This window comes from Babylonia areolata, chromosome 12, assembly GCF_041734735.1.
Source record: "Babylonia areolata isolate BAREFJ2019XMU chromosome 12, ASM4173473v1, whole genome shotgun sequence".
Classification (NCBI taxonomy): Eukaryota; Metazoa; Mollusca; class Gastropoda; order Neogastropoda; family Buccinidae; genus Babylonia; species Babylonia areolata.
In genome coordinates, this window is record NC_134887.1 from 41,819,013 (window position 1) to 41,838,670 (window position 19,658).

The 19,658-nt window shown below is 42.8% G+C and overlaps 4 protein-coding genes across 17 annotated transcripts in view; 1 reads left to right on the forward strand and 3 right to left on the reverse strand.

Moving 5' to 3' along the window:
• Positions 1-6,220, forward strand: part of LOC143288215 (uncharacterized protein CXorf65 homolog) — a 10,256-nt gene extending 4,036 nt beyond the window's left edge. For 11 of the 12 annotated variants that reach the window (XM_076596552.1, XM_076596560.1, XM_076596561.1 and 8 more), the window contains exons 3-6: positions 1,258-1,344; positions 2,000-2,116; positions 4,304-4,381; positions 5,631-6,220. In XM_076596552.1, coding sequence (XP_076452667.1) covers positions 1,258-1,344; positions 2,000-2,116; positions 4,304-4,381; positions 5,631-5,785 — 437 coding nt within the window. In that variant the 3' untranslated portion in view covers positions 5,786-6,220. Of the gene's footprint in view, positions 1-1,257; positions 1,345-1,999; positions 2,117-4,303; positions 4,444-5,630 lie in introns of all 12 variants that reach the window. The other variant, XM_076596562.1, reaches the window with a different exon arrangement.
• Positions 5,950-7,388, reverse strand: LOC143288214 (uncharacterized). The gene is made up of 2 exons (XM_076596549.1): positions 6,565-7,388; positions 5,950-6,453 (listed from the first exon to the last, which is right to left on the reverse strand). The coding sequence occupies exons 1-2, from the start codon at positions 7,006-7,008 to the stop codon at positions 5,950-5,952; spliced, it is 948 nt and encodes a 315-aa protein (XP_076452664.1). The 5' UTR covers positions 7,009-7,388.
• A 272-nt stretch (positions 7,389-7,660) lies between these two features.
• LOC143288636 (uncharacterized) lies at positions 7,661-11,810 on the reverse strand. 3 transcript variants are annotated; one of them, XM_076597296.1, is made up of 2 exons: positions 11,647-11,810; positions 7,661-10,988 (listed from the first exon to the last, which is right to left on the reverse strand). In XM_076597296.1, the coding sequence occupies exons 1-2, from the start codon at positions 11,659-11,661 to the stop codon at positions 9,756-9,758; spliced, it is 1,248 nt and encodes a 415-aa protein (XP_076453411.1). In that variant the 5' UTR covers positions 11,662-11,810; the 3' UTR covers positions 7,661-9,755. The 3 variants fall into 3 exon arrangements, with proteins under 3 accessions (XP_076453411.1, XP_076453413.1, XP_076453412.1); XM_076597298.1 differs by having other exon boundaries at positions 11,710-11,804; XM_076597297.1 differs by having other exon boundaries at positions 8,984-10,988; positions 11,675-11,810.
• Positions 11,811-16,653: 4,843 nt separating this feature from the next.
• The window catches only part of LOC143288216 (pescadillo homolog), a 28,193-nt gene continuing 25,188 nt past the window's right edge, over positions 16,654-19,658 (reverse strand). Inside the window, exons 16-17 of the mRNA XM_076596563.1 lie at positions 18,893-19,054; positions 16,654-17,306 (exon numbers count right to left, since the gene is read on the reverse strand). Coding sequence (XP_076452678.1) covers positions 17,214-17,306; positions 18,893-19,054 — 255 coding nt within the window. The 3' untranslated portion in view covers positions 16,654-17,213. The remainder of the gene's footprint in view (positions 17,307-18,892; positions 19,055-19,658) is intronic.

A 19,658-nucleotide genomic window follows, 5' to 3' on the forward strand; every position in this document is an offset into this window, starting at 1 on the left:
TCTGAGATGGCGAGGAGTGTGCTGCGTATACTGGCTGTGGGAACACAGGCCGATCCAGACTATCCAGAGTCTGTTCAATAGATTTCTCCACATTTATTGGGATTAAACAGTTTAGTTACTTGTTTGTGGCTTTTGTTTGTTTGTTCATTTATTTCTGTGCATCTCTCTTTCGTTCTTTTTTCCTTCATTCTTTGTCCTCTCTTTTTTCCCTTTGTTTCTTCGTTTGGCACGTTTGTTTTGATTATTTGTAGCATATAAAGGGGCCAGTGGTCAGTCTGTGAAATGAGTTGGTAATGTTTTGACGTATTAAGATAATCACGACTTGTTTGTGACGTGTTCAGAAAGCCATGACATGTCTGTGACGCCGGTGTTCAGAAAGCCATGACATGTCTGTGACGCCGGTGTTCAGAAAGCCATGACATGTCTGTGACGCCGGTGTTCAGAAAGCCATGACATGTCTGTGACGCCAGTGTTCAGAAAGCCATGACATGTCTGTGACGCCGGTGTTCAGAAAGCCATGACATGTCTGTGACGCCGGTGTTCAGAAAGCCATGACATGTCTGTGACGCCAGTGTTCAGAAAGCCATGACATGTCTGTGACGCCGGTGTTCAAAAAGCCATGACATGTCTGTGACGCCGGTGTTCAGAAAGCCATGACATGTCTGTGACACCGGTGTTCAGAAAGCCATGACATGTCTGTGACGCCGGTGTTCAATAGCCATGACATGTCTGTGACGCCGGTGTTCAATAGCCATGACATGTCTGTGATGCCAGTGTTCAATAGCCATGACATGTCTGTGACGCCGGTGTTCAAATAACCATGGCATGTCTGTGACGCCGGTGTTCAATAGCCATGACATGTCTGTGACGCCGGTGTTCAAATATCCATGACATGTCTGTGACGTGTTCAGATAACTACACGTCTGTGACGTATTCAGATATTAATGACGTGACATGTCTTTGTATTAAGATACCCATGACGTGACGTATCTGTGACGTGTTCCGATAACCACGTCGTGACGTGTTCAGATACCCATGACGTGACGTGTTCCGATAACCATGACGTGACATGTCTGTGACGTGTTCGGATACTCATGACGTGACATGTCTTTGTATTAAGATACCCATGACGTGACGTGTGTGTGACGTGTTCAGATACCCATGACGTAACATGTCTTTGTATTAAGATACCCATGACGTGACATGTCTGTGACGTGTTCAGCTACCCATGACGTGGCATGTCTGTGACGTGTTCAGATAACCAAGAAGCCATTGCCAACCCCTTCTGTTCAACCCACGCCTTGCTGGAATGGATGCGTCGCAAATCTCACTGCGATGACGACTGTGAGTCTTTCTGACGTCATCGTGACGTGTTTGTGACTATCTATATTTAGCTCCGACACTGTTTCCAAAACAGTTTTTGGTTTAGCATGTCAGTGCCATGGCATATATGTATGATTGTAGTGTCCCTGTGAACACAGAATTATAGGCAATAGTTGTTTGTTCTGTTTGTTTGTTGTTGTTTGTGTGTTGTTGTTCTTAGTTCATTTTGTTGTTGTTTTCGTTGTTGTTTACTTTATGGTGGTTCTATTTACATATCAGTTGACATGATTTTTTTTTATTGTTGTTTTTCAAAGTAGTACTGCAATGGTAATAGACATTAATCTGTCAATCTATCTATCTGTCTATCTATCTGTTTGTCTGTCTGTCGAGCAGTTTTTTGTTTGTTTTTATAATTCTTTGTTCATTTTTCACTTTATATATATATATATATATATATATATATATATATATATATATATATATATATATATATATATATATATATATATATATCTTTGCTTGAAACGTTGACTGTTAATGTGTTTCCATGATTATTGTTGATTGCTTCGTGTGTATAAATGTTACGTTGATTTGACGTAAGTTTCAATGCTCCCAAAATGGGCACATAACTTGCATGTGTCATTATTGCCTTGCCTTGCCTTGCCTTGCCTTGCAGCTGTTCTGGACCTGGTGGATCTGGAAGGTCAGGTGAAGAACCTTCCCTCCAGCACCGAAGAGTACGCCAATGATTACGTCACAGGGCGAGAGACCTACATTCTGATTCGTGTGGACAGTAAGTTGATGCACTGTGCTGGTCCGGTTGGTCCCTGGCTTCAGTGGTGAGCGAAAGAGGGAGGAGAGACAGATAGGGAAAGACACACATTCAGAGAGAGACAGACAGACAGACAGACAGAGAAAAACAGAAAGAGACAGACAGGCAGAGAAACAGAAACATACTGACATTTACAGAGAAACGGAGACAGACAGACTGACAGAGACAGAGATACGTAGACACAGAAAGACAGACGGAGAAAGAGACCGATAGGTAGAGAGACAGAGAAAGAGAGACATGATGGAAAGACACAGACACAGACATAGGAACAAAGACGGACATAATTATGTATAGACAGGGAGACAGACAGAGTAACAGAGACAGACAGATGACAGGGAAAGAGATAGAGACAGGCACAGATATTCAGAGACAGGCAGACAGAGAGAAACAGAGACAGACAGACAGAGAGACGTAGACACAGAAAGACAGGCGGAGAAAGAGACGATCAGGCAGGCAAAGAAAGAGAGACAGAAAGACATAGACAGAGACAGAGAGGAGAAATATATATATATATATATAGAGAGAGAGACAGAGACAGAGACAGAGACAGGCACACAAAACAGACAGACAGAGCTGGATGGAAAGTATATAATGGTTGCAGTGGTGGTGGTTAAAGACTAATTCGGACTGTTTTAACTCATAGTAGTCTATAGAAACACGAGTTCTCTGTTGTACCATAGCAGTCTATAGAAACATGAGTTCTCTGCTGTGCCATAGCAGTCTATAGAAACATGAGTTCTCTGTTGTGCCATAGTAGTCTATAGAAACATGAGTTCTCTGTTGTACCATAGCAATCTATAGAAACATGAGTTCTCTGCTGTGCCATAGCAATCTATAGAAACATGAGTTATCTGCTGTACCATAGCAGTCTATAGAAACATGAGTTCTCTGATGTACCATAGCAGTCTATAGAAACATGAGTTATCTGTTGTACCATAGCAGTCTATAGAAACATGAGTTATCTGATGTACCATAGCAGTCTATAGAAACACGAGTTATCTGATGTACCATAGCAGTCTATAGAAACACGAGTTCTCTGTTGTACCATAGCAGTCTATAGAAACATGAGTTCACTACAGTACCATAGCAGTCTATAGAAACACGAGTTATCTGTTGTACCATAGCAGTCTATAGAAACACGAGTTATCTGATGTACCATAGTAGTCTGTAGAAACATGAGTTCACTGCTGTGCCATAGCAGTCTATAGAAACATGAGTTCTCTGATGTACCATAGCAGTCTATAGAAACATGAGTTCACTACAGTACCATAGCAGTCTATAGAAACATGAGTTCACTGATGTACCATAGCAGTCTATAGAAACATGAGTTCACTACAGTACCATAGCAGTCTATAGAAACATGAGTTATCTGATGTACCATAGCAGTCTATAGAAACATGAGTTATCTGATGTACCATAGCAGTCTATAGAAACATGAGTTATCTGATGTACCATAGCAGTCTATAGAAACACGAGTTATCTGATGTACCACAGCAGTCTATAGAAACATGAGTTATCTGATGTACCATAGCAGTCTATAGAAACATGAGTTCACTGCAGTACCATAGTAGTCTATAGAAACATGAGTTCACTGCAGTACCAGTTTAACGCCGACATGATTGCGGAGGAATGGCATTGACATGACAGCAGTGGCATGGTGGTTGAGTGGTTACTACCCAGGCTAGGAAGCGAGCGTTCACGAGTTCGAGTCCTATAGAAGGACTGGGTTTTTACAGTCTTCCGTCCACTAGATCCTGGGTCAGTTGTTGTCTCTGTGTGAAATTCCGTCTGCTCTCCAGAGCCGTGTCGCCACAGTGCAGTACCATCCACAATAAGATTTTTTTTTCTTTTTTTTAAAATCGGTCTTCAGTTATATTTGTATAAACATCAAAGTGGATTTTTTTTCCACAGAAGAATTTTGCCAGGGACAATACGTTTGTTGCCGTGGGTTCTTTTACGTGCCGGAACTACGTGCATGCTGCACACGGGGACCTCGGTTTATCGTCTCCATTCGAATAACTAGCACTGACCCACACCACCACTCGAGGTCATGTGAGTGGTTTTTTGTTTGGTTGACTGGTTGGTTCGTTGGTTGTTATTGTTTTTTTCTGGAAGTGTATTTTTTCACCTTGCCTGGTGTGCTTTCAGAGCAAGCGGACAGCACTGGCACCAATCGCTACGTCTCCCTCCTCAACAACCTAGACGACCTTCACCCTGACCTCATGGGTGAGAACTCGGTGACCCCTGGCTGCACGTGCAGCTGTCCTACCGTCACCTGTCAGTTTCAGGTTCAGTTCCAAGGAGCCATCAAAGCGGCATGTGGACAGATCTTTATGCGCTACACACCATCCACTTAAAAAACAACAACAAATAATAGAAAAGGATTGCGGAGGAGGGGAGGGGGGTAGCGGGGGGAGGAGTGACCAAACACCTTACCTACACACAGACCAATGAATCACTTTGTTGTAGTCATATTGAACGCCTTTGTTGCAGTTTGTTTGTTTGAATGCTTTTGCATTTGTTGTCTTCGTTGCAATTAACCTGAACACCTTTGTTACAGTCAGACTAATTAATTAACTTTGTTGTTACCAGACTTCGTTTTCTGCGATCGTGGGCTGCAACCACCACGTACTGTATGCGTGACTGTGGCTTTACGTGTATGACTGCTTTTACTGCCGTCATGTAGGCAGCCATTCTCCGTTTACGGGGAGTGTGCGTGCTGGGCATATTTTGGTTCTGTAACCACCGAATTCTGACATGGACTACGCGTGAAACGTGCGTATCTGATCTTTTGCATGCGTATACTTAGACTGGAATGATACCATTGTCGTGTTGCAGTCAGACTGACGGTATAGAATGATACCATCGTCGTGTTGCAGTCAGACTGACAGTATAGAATGATACCATCGTCGTGTTGCAGTCAGACTGACGGTATAGAATGATACCATTGTCGTGTTGCGGTCAGACTGCCAGGCAGTATAGAATGATCGTCGTGTTGCAGTCAGACTGTATCATACCTTTCTCATCAATGTTCAGGTCACACTGCCAGGCAGTATAGAATGAGCGTTGTGTTTAGGTGAGACTGACAGTATAGAATGATACCATTGTTGTGTTTAGGTGAGACTGACAGTATAGAATGACACCATTGTTGTGTTTAGGTCAGACTGACAGTATAGAATGACACCATTGTTGTGTTTAGGTCAGACTGACAGTATAGAATGACACCATTGTTGTGTTTAGGTCAGACTGCCCGGTATAGAATGACACCATTGTTGTGTTTAGGTCACACTGCCAGGCAGTATAGAATGGTCGTTGTGTTGCAGTCAGACTGTGTCATACCTTTCTCGTCAATGTTCAGGTCACACTGCCAGGCAGTACAGAATGGTCGTTGTGTTGCAGTCAGACTGTGTCATACCTTTCTCGTCAATGTTCAGGTCACACTGCCAGGCAGTACAGAATGGTCGTTGTGTTGCAGTCAGACTGAACAACCTGTCCAGGCCAGCCACCCGAGGGAAGAGCACGGGGAGGCTCCGTGGGAGAACCGTTCGCTCCACCCGCAGCAAACCTGACTCCCCTGGCCGAAGACCCATCAGCGGAGAGCGGAGACACAGACATTCCATCAAGTCTTGACGGGAGCCACCCGACACCACTCTGCGGCACGGCAAAACTACGTACCAGTGTTTTTTGGTTTTTTTAATATTTTAGTTGATGTTGATTTATGTTATAGATATACAACACCAACAAAAAACGAACAAACCAAAAACTTGAAGGGAACATTTCATTCTCTTCCATATTCAGGAAGATGATGAACTCAGAAGCAGACAGAACTCACTGACAGCACACACCTGTAGCAACAACACCTGCTTGTGCTTCTTTCCACAAACAGAATCTGTATCACTGCTATCTAGCAACACCTGCTTGTGCTTCTTTCCACAAACAGAATCTGTATCACTGCTATCTAGCAACACCTGCTTGTGGTTCTTTCCACAAACAGAATCTGTATCACTGCTATCTAACAACACCTGCTTGTGCTTCTTTCCACACACAGAATCTGTATCACTGCTATCTAACAACACCTGCTTGTGCTTCTTTCCACAAACAGAATCTGTATCACTGCTATCTAGCAACAACACCTGCTTGTGCTTCTTTCCACAAACAGAATCTGTATCACTGCTATCTAACAACACCTGCTTGTGCTTCTTTCCACACACAGAATCTGTATCACTGCTATCTAACAACAACACCTGCTTGTGCTTCTTTCCACAAACAGAATCTGTATCACTGCTATCTAACAACACCTGCTTGTGCTTCTTTCCACACACAGAATCTGTATCACTGCTATCTAACAACACCTGTTTGTACTTCTTTCCACACACAGAATCTGTATCACTGCTATCTAACAACAACACCTGCTTGTGCTTCTTTCCACAAACAGAATCTGTATCACTGCTATCTAACAACACCTGCTTGTGCTTCTTTCCACACACAGAATCTGTATCACTGCTATCTAACAACAACACCTGCTTGTGCTTCTTTCCACAAACAGAATCTGTATCACTGCTATCTAACAACACCTGCTTGTGCTTCTTTCCACAAACAGAATCTGTATCACTGCTATCTAGCAACAACACCTGCTTGTGCTTCTTTCCACAAACAGAATCTGTATCACTGCTATCTAGCAACAACACCTGCTTGTGGTTCTTTCCACAAACAGAATCTGTATCACTGCTATCTAGCAACAACACCTGCTTGTGCTTCTTTCCACAAACAGAATCTGTATCACTGCTATCTAGCAACAACACCTGCTTGTGCTTCTTTCCACAAACAGAATCTGTATCACTGCTATCAAACATTCACAAAACATCAGTGTAGGCCTACTGAGGCCTTTTGTTTTCTTTTGTTGTTGTTGTTGCTAAATCTGTGAGCAGCCAAAAAGTTAAAAAATGCATTATAAAGTGTTTTGTGATAGCCCGCAAAGTGACTTGCAATGATGCAGAATGCAAATTTGTTGCCAAAAGTTGTATGCCTTCAGCATCTGGGAAATGGGGCGAGTTTACCTATGATGTGTGTGTGCGTGCGTGTGTGTGTGTGTGTGTGTGTGAAAGAGAGACAAGACAAGACATGACAAATTCTTTATTTCAAGGATAATAGATCAGCACTGGTATGCTTTTTTACATCCAGTTCCCACCCTGAACAGAGTCTACACTGCACAATTCTAAATAAAATCACGAGAGAGAGAGAGAGAGAGAGAGAGCATGCAAGTATGTATCAGCATGTGTATAGTGTGTGTGTGTGTGTGTGTGTGTGTGTGTGTGTACTTGAGAAAGAGAGAGTATGTGTGTGCATGCACATGTTATAGCCTCCAAAACTATCTTTGCTGCATCAAGCACTAATGACCACTGAGCATTAGAGTCAGGCATTGTGTATAATTTATAGTGTCATCACACTGGCCCATCCAGACACACTCACTCACTTCACAACACACAGCGAACACATGTACACGGTCACATAAAAGCTTTACTATAAACATCAATCTTTTTTAAAAAAAATCTGTATAAACTTTTGATTCAGTAGAAAACTGTGATTATTAAAATTAACAGGTGTAACAAACAAACAAACACAAAAAGAAAACAATCAAAAACAACAACAACAACAAAAAACAAAAAAACGCTTGACAGCAGTAAGATTCACAGTGACCTTTAATAAATGCAATTTTCTTCTTCTTCTTTTCTCTGTCTGTCTGTCTGTCTGTCTGTCTCTGTCTGTCTGTCTCTCTCTCTCTTTGTGACAACAACTGAAACTTGAGGACATTCATTTGGATAAACTCCATGCATGCAATGCAACCGCGCCTGACAACATTCCTCCTTTAACATTTCTCCTGACACTCTAGATTTCTCCTTCAAAACATTTCTGCTGACAGACCACAATATTTCTTTATCTCATTTCTCCTAACACATCACAAGATTTCTCCTTTGACATATTTCTCCTAACATGCCACATTTATCTTTTTACACGTCTCTCCTGACATTCCACATTTATGTAATTTCTCTTTTTACACATTTCTCTTGACACACCTCACTTATATTTCTCTTTTTACACATTTTTCCTGACACACCACATTTATGCTTTAACGCTTTGCTACTATCACACCACGACATCTGTCCTTGAACAGATTTATCCTAACACACCACAACATTTCCCATTCAAATCCAACACATTCCACCTAACATGTCAATATTTCTCCTTTCACATATTTCTCTGGACACACTGCATTTCTCCTTCAACACATTTCTCCTAAACCACCACAACATTTTTCCTTTTAACACATTTTTTCTATAACTTAAAAGACAGCAGTATTTCTCTTTCAAAACATTTCTCCTAACATACTGTATTTCTCCTTTTAACAAATTTCTCCTGACATCACAACATTTCTCCTTTTATGCATTTCCAGAAAGAAAACAACATTTCTCATTTATCATTCCTCCAAACACTCCACAACATTTTTCTTCTTCAACACATTTCTCCTATCACACAAACACATTATATTTCTCCTTTAACACATTTTTCCTGACACACACTGCAACAAATCTTCTTCCTTTCATACATTTCTCCTGACACAACACATTTCTCCTTCAACAAATTTCTCCTAAAAGTGTCACATTTCTCCTCTAGCACATTTCTCCTAACACGCTGCAGCATTTCTCCTCACATCTTCTGGGTGGTTTTACTTTTTACAACAAAGGGATTTTGAGCTGTACACACAGAGTCATATTGTTAAAACACACACACACAGCTCCCCGACCTCCCCCCCCCCCCCACCCCCTCCCAAAACAAGCAGAAAAAAAGAGAAAAAACCCCACATATAACTGAAAAAAGAAACATTAAATATGCATGCTAAAGATCCAATAATCCATGTTAGTATCCAATGGGTTATGGAAACAAGAATACACCCAGCATGCACATCCCCCCAATGCGGAGCATGGCTGCCTACATCAGGGTAAAAATGGTCATGCACTTAAAAACCTGCTCATACAATGTATGCAAGTGTACACACGCAGGATTTGCAGCCCACAAACTCAAGAGGAAAAAGACAACAGTTCTATTGTACTCTGTTGTATACACTTGTCCTGGAAGGCTGTGAGACTGGTGCGACCAAGCTGTGAGTGGTGGCACATTAAATCATTTCTTGTTGAGCCCCAGAGCGTTTAAACAGTAGAACATCCAACAAATTCATCACTGTACTTGTGCCAGAATGCTTCAAACCAAAGCATCCCTCGTTCCGCACCAGAACATTGTTTCAGTATTTCCAGACAAGGAATTCTTTTCCTTGACTTTGCTGATTTTTTTTCCTTCTCCATTTCATTGTTCACATCCACACAGCCATGTGTCCCATTATTCTCCACACCTTAAAAAAAAAAAAGAAAGGAAAAAAAGAAATAAAATGTGCTGAAAGCACAAAACCTTTCTTTAAGGCACACATGTTCTGCATGTTGTTCAGTAAAACAAAACAAAAAACCACTTTTATAAGAGGAGAGATTCCATGCATAAGAAATGTCATGCCCACAAATTTAAATGTATCCAGAAGATTCTGATCCAAATATCAAACCCCAGAACATTTATGCTTACACACATACAGGCCCCCAAATTCCAGAGCAGCCTGATGAATATTCACCTGATCAACCAGAACAAAATGAAATCCATGCCGCCTGTATGCCTTCAAGTAAACCACAGCATTATAACTCTCCACACACACGGGACGAAAGCCATCTTTCTCCGGTCCCAACAGACACTGGCTAAACGTCGCTAAAGGAGCCATGGTTTTCACCACCAGGCGATAGTTCAAAGCTGTCAAGGTCATGTTTACAACTCCCTGACAACCATCATGGGTGAAGGTCACCAAGCTGTTAGCTGGCGTGAAGTTGAAGGAGATGTTTCTGGCAGGATTCCTGTAGCCAGCCAGAAAAGCAGTCACGTTCAGAACGTCAAAGTCCACAATTCCCCCAGACACAGCCCAGGTGACGTTAGCATCCGTCACACCCTGTGACCACACCCACCCAGGGGGGAAGGACTGGCCCCAGTTCTTCTCCATGTGAAGTCGAGCGCCGTGTCCGGACACGGTTCTACCCGACACAGTGTCTGTCATTTTGTAGGCGGTGACCGTGGATCGCAGGCTGTAGACGAACCAGTGGATGGGGAGGGGGAGGTGTTCCAGCCAGCCCTCCGGACCCTCCCCCCCGGGCCCCCAAGGCACCGGGTCCACCGCCTGCAGCCACAGACTGACCGGTCCCACTCTCACATCCACCGTCGTGTTATCCCCCCTCACCACCACGCTCCCGTTCTCGCCGAACCGCGCAGCAAAATCAGGGGGAGATCGGTCGTCAGGGTTGTGAACCACCGGCCCCCCGCGCACTGTGACTGAATAATCGTGCAGAGGAACCGCTGTCTGAAAAGCCCTCAGCGGATGACTGCTGTTGCTGTCCTGCACCAGAACCCCTGTCACAACCAAAGGACGCTCTCCCTCCCGGCCCTGCTCTGTGTGATGCTGGAAGGAGGAGCACTTGCCATTCCTGGGACCACCCTGTGAAGACATGGGGACCAGCGAACAGCTGGCAGGGAGAACTTGGCCAAACAGAAACCCGATGCTGACACGTTGAGTGCTGTCCACCAAGCGCATGTACCATCCCTCACAGAAGGGTCCAGTAGCCGGGAACAGGTGGGGGTCATACTGGTTGCCATGGCACTCAGGTGGCAGGAGACAGACGCCCAGCAGCCACAACAGTGTCACTGTCTTTTTACCGTGATGCATACTGGAAAGGGTGCAATGTGTTGAAATCTGAAACAAATAGTACAGGGTCTTCAGAATTCTAAAACATCTAAGATACAGGTAAACGTAAGGTAGGAAAACCTATAAAAAATTATTATAACAAAAAATAAAGAAATAGGAAACATCATGTCTTTAAGTTAAGAACAGTCTAAAACAGTTCACACAACAGCAACCAAGACTTTGATTTTGAAACAGTCTGACATTACAGACAGTCAGGGAGAGAAAGATAGGGGGACAGTGGGGAGAGGTGGATAGAGACAGCATGACTTGGATCACACAGTTTATGTTAATGTTGTGATGGTCAATAATTTATGGTTAATGCAGATACCTAATGAGAGAGATGGCAGCTGGGTAGAAGGGTGGCAGATGGTGAAGGAAAATGGTGCGGGGAGGTGCGATGAACTGGTGAATTAACAATTCTATATCTAATCACATTTTAAAGAAGGATATATCAGCGAAGTATAATCCATGGCAGCAGTTTCTGTTGCTTTATCAAGTATCTCTTTGATTCGAATATCACACAATGACACGATAAAAGCTCATAAAACTATACACACTACATGAACTCAATTGCTCCAGCTCAATTCTGGAGCAACACACACACACACACACACACACACAAATTTGATGGTACATTTCTTTGTCAATATCTACGACCCAAACTCACGTGTTTCAAAAACATCCAGAAATATTACCTCCTGAGTTGAGTCAGATATGTCTCAAACTGTACCTGTCTGAAACACACTTCGGCCGGACATGAAGACTGAACAAACTTCAGTAGCTGGAAGCAAATTTGTGAAACACGGACATTGTTTACGTCGGAAGTCGCTTGTGAACCGGAAGTAAAACCCCGGACGATAACTCAGCCAATCTGTGTGTGAGTGACGCCCCGAGCATGTTCACTTCAGAGGTCAATGCCTCCGAGTGTGAGTTCAAAGGGCAAACATCTGTCACGCGCAGGCGAGAAAAGCACCCGCACCGCAATCAATGACATGTAATTGTATATAATTATCTCAGTGACAGCGATCTGCAGCATGCATTGTGAACATCGACCTGTTTGTGAAAAAAATGTAAAGGCAGAAAACGAAGGTTACGGCCCTTGCTTGTAGCTTACGCATTGGAACTGATGAGCACTGGAAAGAGAGAAGAAAAAAAAACGAATTTGTTTAATTATGGAAGAAGAGTAAACACGCATACTTAATTACATCCATCCCAGAGAGCAAAGAGAGAATTGATTTTTTTAAAGATGAACGCAATATTGATGAAAGTCACAGAAAAAGAGAAACTCTCACATGCTACACACTCACACTTTCACTGACTGCAACAATACATGCATGACCTTTTGCAAGGTTTAAGTGAAAACTTTCGTTCGTACATACATACATATGCACTAATGTTGTACGTATACACATGTATCGCCGGGAATAAGAAATACAGAAACATGTGTGCACACAAACATGTCTTTTGTAGAGAGAGAGAGAGAGAGAGAGAGAACTGATGTTTCTCTTGGCTTTTTTTAAAGTAACATTCAATACATACAAATAACAAGACGACAACAACAACAAAAAAAGAAAAAAAGGGGGGTAGGGGGGGGGGGGGGGGGGATCATAGAGAGACAAAGAGAGAGGGAGAGAGAGAACAACACAACACAACACAACACAACACAACACAACACAATACATCACACTCATCAGTGAACTAACGAACCAATATTGGGTGTCCCAAAAAAAGTGAACCACTTTGTGACAAGTGTTTTCTCAGTAATAGAGAAACCGAATTTATTGAAAATTTTCACACAGTAACCTTAGGGTATGATCAACAAGTCTGCTAAATATCTAAAAGTTCGGACACAAATTATGCGATTATTGTCAAATTCAAAACAGCATGTCAAAAAATTCAATATCAGAGCTGTGCAATGTGACCTTCATCATGTTCATGCCAGCTGCCAGGTGTTGGCATCTGTCAATCAGTGTCTGTCTAAAAATAGCCTGTCTAATTGTCAAGTCTTTTGATTTTTTTTTTTTTTTTTTTTTTTTTTTTTTTTAATTATCGTCTGTATCCAAAATCAGTTCTGTCCGAAGTTTCAGTTTGGAAGGATTAACCATGCCTTCGTGAAAGTGGTAAGGTTACCATTGAAAACTGTTTCAAGGAGAAAGGCTGGGGTGGAAGAAGGATTGTAAACTGATGAATTTCCAGGCAAGGGGTGGAGTCATGTTACTGTAAATAGACATCACTAAAATACACACTACAGGGTCAGTAGCATGTAAAATTGGCAGTAGGGGACCCAAGACTGCATGTTCAGAGGACAACAAGGACGGTGTTGAGGAACTGATTCAATCCTAGGAGGAGAAGCCAGGGACCCACAAATCTCTTAGAGAAGTTGCAAGCGATTTACAAGTGAGCAAGTCTTCTGTGCAAAGAATGGCGAAAGAATTTTTAATTGAGTGTCTGCATTTGTTGAGTGAGGATTAGGTTGGGTGGTTAGAGCCAGCGTGCACTTACACATGTAAATTGACATGACACTGTTTGTGGGAGGGGATGGGGGATTCTGAATCTAATGAGTTGTGCGTGTGTGTGTGTATGTGTGTGTGTGTGTATGTGTGTGTGTGTGTGTGAAGGGAATGAGAGGCAGAAGGGTTGGATGCATGGGGGAGGGGGGTTGTGAGGGGAATATTGGTGTGAACTGACAGAAGGCAGGGCATTGCAGGATCCTCAGTGGATAGTGACGGAGATTGAAGGTTGGTGGTTTGTGTTGGATGTTATAGTGGAGAAGCTGGGTGGGGTGGGGGGTGATGGGTTGTATTGGTGTGTTTTGGTGGGGAGGAGGGTGTGTGTGTGTGTGTGTGTGTGTGTGTGTCAATTACAGAGGGACTGGGGAACAATGATGAAGGTGGAGTAGGGGGATGCGGGGGGGGGGGGGGGGGGGGGGGGGGGGGGGGGTAGTGGTGGGTTTCTCCCACACCCATCATTGCTTCCCCAACCCCACCTACACTATTGTTCCCCACCTTTTCTAAATCTGAGCTCACACACACACACACACACACCCCTCTTCCGCACCAAAACACACCATTTCAACCTGTCAATGGCCATTGATGCCAGCCTTTAAGGGTCTCCTGTCTGTCTCAAAATGTGTGCATCTTGCAGCACTTCAGGACCCAACATGGGTGGTGTGCTTTAAGTTCGTGTGGCCGTTGGCGTGGCCGCATCCTATCAGCCTCCACACGGACACAGAGCACACGTCAGTCAGTCCTGTGTGGCCATTCCTGTGCGTGCTCTGTGTGCTGGAGTTACTCAGTGGCCTGACATCTCATAAATTCACTCAGCACACGGAGCACATACGTACAGCCACGTAAGTCTGTTTTCCAGTGTGCTTCCTGTGCAGGTCCCTGGCATGGCCTGATCTCTCGTAAACTTACTCAGGGAGCACATTGGATTCAGTCATGCATGGTTGTTGGTGTGCTCTATGCCTTGGGGTACTGTCATGGGCTCCCTTCAACTGCCCCAAGGCACAGGGTATGCTGGATACGGTCACACATGGCTGCCTGCTCATGTTGGCACAGCTGCATGTTTCCTGTGGGATGCTGGTGGTCCCTGGTGCGGCCTGACATCTCATAAACCCCGCCTCCTGCAGGTAACCTGCAGTCCCCCCCCCTCCCCACTTCCCCCCTCACCTTTCCTGCCCCACCCCTCCCCCCAGTGCCACAGTCCTGGCCTGCAGTGCTTCATGACGCCCACACAGGCAGAGAGGCAGGGTCCCCATGGCTGGACTCCATGGATTACCACTCTTTTCTTATTTAAAAAAAAAATCTAAGCTTTGTTGTTGTTTTTTATACTGAATTTGTTTTTGTTTTAGTTTACTGTACAAATGTTGATTTTACTGTTGTCATTTTATGTTTTTATGCCTTATTTTTTCTTAATCTTTGTTGCATTGTTTTACAGCTTTGTTTTCTTTTATATTTACTTCATCATCATAACTGTTTTGTTGTTTTACGTCAAGACATTGGTGAATAGGGTGAATTGCTTTTCATCTGCTTGTTTCTTCTCTCTCTCTCTTGTATTTTTTTTCTTTTTCTTTTTCATTTATGGCTTGATGTAAAAAAAAAAAGCAATTGTTCCTTATTCAATTTACCATTATGAAATAAAATCTTGACTTGACAACCACATGCACATTAGATTTTTCCGTCACTCCCACAATACCACATTCACACACACAACACACACACATGCATGCACACACACACCAACATACATATGTATACATGCACTCGTACATGCACAGAGCTCTCCTGACGCATACATACACCCCCACACCTCCACATCCTCACCTCTGCACATACTGCCATAAAAAACCCCACAGTTTAACCATTCAATGAAAACAGATTCATAGACATTAACGACGCAAAATAAACACAGTATAAGTTCATACCATTATACACACATATATAGAGAGAGAAAGAGAGAGAGAGAGAGAGAGAGAGAGATCATGTCACTCACTCTGACAATCATGTGAGAGAGAAACTGCACAGTTCCACACATTCTTTGGAAGCTAGTGACAGGGAAGTGAACAGCTGGGATGAGAGAAATTAAAAAAAAAATATGATGATGATGATGATGATACACAGTTATGATGACAATAAAGAAAAGAATGGAAGACAGCAGTCTTCAATGATGAGAGAATGGAAGACAGCAGTCTTCAATGATGAGAGAATGGAAGATAGCAGTCTTCAATGATGAGGGAATGGAAGATAGCAGTCTTCAATGATGAGGGAATGGAAGATAGCAGTCTTCAATGATGAGGGAATGGAAGATAGCAGTATTCAATGATGAGAGAATGGAAGATAGCAGTCTTCAATGATGAGGGAATGGAAGATAGCAGTGTTCAATGATGAGAGAATGGAAGATAGCAGTCTTCAATGATGAGGGAATGGAAGATAGCAGTGTTCAATGATGAGAGAATGGAAGATAGCAGTCTTCAATGATGAGGGAATGGAAGATAGCAGTGTTCAATGATGAGAGAATGGAAGACAGCAGTCTTCAATGATGAGAGAATGGAAGACAGCAGTCTTCAATGATGAGGGAAGAGTTTGAAACAAATGAACTGCGCAGTTCAGGGCTGGTTATGTTTTCTGAAAGATGTGCTCATGTTGACGTTTCTATGGGATGCTGTAACAAGGGATTGTCTACATTGGGGCGACATGTTTGTGTATATGTACGTGTGTGTGTGTGTGTGTGTGTGTGTGTGTATACACATAATGCACATATGCAATAACATGGGTGGGAGTACTTCAGTCTTCTGTATTTTCAGATTTCATTATCAGCATTTTGACAATTTTTCCCCCACCTGTATTCAACTTTGTTTTTCCATACCAAAACATGCACTGTATGTATTTTCAGATTTCATTATTAGTATTTTGGCAATTTTTTTTCCCAGCTGTATTTAACTTTGTTTTTCCATACCAAAACATGTACTCTGATTAATTAAGTGGTCCCTGGACTCCGGCCTCAAAGTTTTCAGCAATACAAAAACAAGTCACTCCAAACCATGCAATGACAGCGTAACACACACACACACACACACGCACGCGCATGCGCACACACACACATACGTGTGCACACACATGCACACACAGAGAACATACCAACATTACCACCAGAAAGAAAGGTTTTTGTTTTTCACCGCTACTGATGAACAATGGTTTATTACCACAACAGTTCTGTACATTGCGGCCACACCACTTCTCGTCACGGTCACTGACAGGCGTGATAAAGGTGTTTTCATTCACACCTGACTTTTACACAACTTCATACGCGGCAGTAGGTATTCAGCCACTGACTTAAACAGTGAATAAGCCCTCAAAGAAATGACACCCTCCTGACCGTCCCCCACCCCTCCTCAACTTGAAAACTTGTGATGCCCATCTACACCCACACCAAAATGTAAAAAAACAAACAAAAACAAAAAACTATTTAAAAAAAAAAAAGACAATCCCATGAACTGATTTTTTAAAATACTTTTCTCACATCAAGTATCAATCAAACACATGCACACACAAAGCAAATATTCAGCATACAAACACACATGCACACACACACAATGTGCACATATACAACACACACATACACATGTAAACACACACACACACACACAGAGTCTAACTATCTTTCCCTGGATTTAGGAAAAAAAAAAAAAAAGAAAAAAAAAGTCCAATATCCCCCGGTCCCTCATTCTGGTGTTCAGGCTGTGACGCCAGGCTTGTGTTTCTGTTTCTTTTTCTGCACTCTGTTGGCTTTGTCGATGGCCTCTCTCTTTTCCTTCAGCTTCTCAGCCTGCACACACCACAAGAATGAATGATAAATGATATGGATACTTACAGAGAACCTATCCTCGGTCAGAGACCAAGCTCTAAGCGCATTACAAACTCGGGGTTATTTGCACAACAGGCTGCCTACCTGGGTAGAGCCGACTGACAACTGCCATTTAGCCACTCATAATTTGTTTTCAGTGTCATTCAATCAGATTTCAGGTACGCACACATACACACTCTGACAGATATGTAACATTTTATGTGTATGACCATTTTGTTTATTTACCCCGCCATACATGCAGCCATACTCTGTTTTCAGGGGTATGCATGCTGGGTATGTTCTTGTTTCCATCACCAACCAAATGCTGACATGGATTACAGGATCTCTGACATGCGTATTTGATCTTCTGCATGCGTACACATACACATTTGATGCAGATGTTCTGCAGTTCAAAACTGTGTAAGAAATAGTGCATGGTGTACATGTGTGTGTCAGTGTGTGGAGGGGCAGACTGACATGCGTGTTCAACTTATGTGTGTTGTACAGAAAACAGGACTGGATGTAGGTGTGCGAGAGTTACTGCTTTGCAGTGACAGTTTTGATGGATCCTAATATGATTTCATCACTATCAAAAATTGTACACCAAGTGGAAGTTTTACAGATACTTTTTGTTTCATGTCAAGCAATTAAATGCTCTCTCTCTCTCCCTCGTTCCCGCTCTCTCCATGTATTCACATTTTTTATTCTTTTTTTTTTAATACACATTGTTTACTCCACTTGTACAGGGCCAAGGCCTATACAATTAAACCATCTTCAACCTCTCTCCATGAGCAAATATGTGTGCGCCTATTAATGTATTAATGTGCATGTGCCTGTATTGTTCAGTGTACATTTTAGTGACTTTTGGTATGTTTTCGTTTAGAACAGATTTAATGTTTTAATCGACCTTTAACATTGACTTCAATTTGCCTGAGTGAGCTTGAATGAACTGGTCTTTTTAACATTGTTTTGGGCTTTTTTTTCATTTTGTTTTTCAAGCGGTAACCTGGTGTGATAACGTTGTGCAGAAGAATGTGTGTATGCAGGAGAGACAGGGTAGGGGTGGGGGGGAGGGGGGAGTGATTTCAAGTACGTGTGTGTGCGTGCATGTGCGGTAGGAAGTGTGCTGTATGTCTGCACACAGGGAGAGGAGGGGAAGGGCAGGTGGGAGGGGTGAGGGGGGGGGGGACCTGGGGGGGATTGAGGGCACCTGCTGGTATGTCTCTGTGCTTGTATTTTGTGTTTTTACATGCCTGCAAGGACATTTTCCTTATTTCATGAGGACATAGTAACGTCTGAAGTCTTGAAGCATGTGTGTAGTTATGTGTGTATATATTGTGTATAGAACAGAAAAAAATGTCATGAAACCTTAGTGGTTATAAGACACAAAGCACACAAACCAATAAATATGGTGTTTATGTGTGTGTGTATGTGTGTGTATATGTGTGTGTGTGTGTGAGTGTGAGTGTGAGTGTGCATGTGTGTGTGTGTGTGTATGCATGTATGTGTGTCTGCGTGTGCACGTGTGTGTGTGTGCATGCATGAGTGAAAGAGCCCAGGGCAGCGACCTCCTGTGATATCTTCTTCTTCTTGTGCTGAATCTTGTGGTACAGACGTCGGTGTTTCTTGGGGATCATCAGCTCCGCCAGACGTTGTTCTTCTGCCTGTTGCCGTGACAACTGCTTCTTGACATCCACCTCCTCCCTCTTCCCCTCCGTCACCACCTCATGCTGTCAGGTAAACAACACAATGTTACATCAGCTGCAAACTTGTTTGAAATAGAAACGTACACACGCACAAAAATGTGATAATACAACAACACAAATACCCAAATTTTTGGTCCTTATTCTTTTTTCAAGGATGAATGATGTTATTTGAAAAAAATGAAGTACGGCATGTTTTTCTGTGGCATATAATGTCTCTCTCTTTCAGTGCTCTCAGCTGCGTGTTTGTTCATGTCTAATTGTTTCATGTTGAACACCCACAGCATAAGCTTCACATAACCAGGCAAGTGCAGAAAAAGACAATGAGACATCAAGGCACCATCCCATGTTTTAGTCAAACACATTCGGTCCATCAGGCATAGCTGGTCTATGGTGGGCGGCTCCAGAATTCTCACGTCTCTTTCTGACAGTTGTGCTGGGTGTGTGGATATGTTCGACGACTGTGCAACGTATGTCGGTAATGTCATGTCCTCTCTCACTAAAAAGTTTTGACACTCATGTTTCCTTTCTTTTTTGTCAGTCTGTCAGAGTCCTGCAAGGTGTTAAGGTCATAGCTGTAGAGTAATCATCCTTAGTGTTGTATACCAAGCCTTGATGAATATCAGCCAAT

Excerpts from the sequence above, each read along its gene's own strand:
- LOC143288214 (XM_076596549.1), bottom strand. The coding sequence starts at position 7,008 with ATGTTTGATAGCAGTGATACAGATTCTGTTTGTGGAAAGAAGCACAAG. Across the intron at positions 6,454-6,564 it reads GTGGAAAGAAGCACAAGCAG|GTGTTGTTAGATAGCAGTGA; the intron begins GTGTTGTTGTTA and ends AAGCACAAGCAG.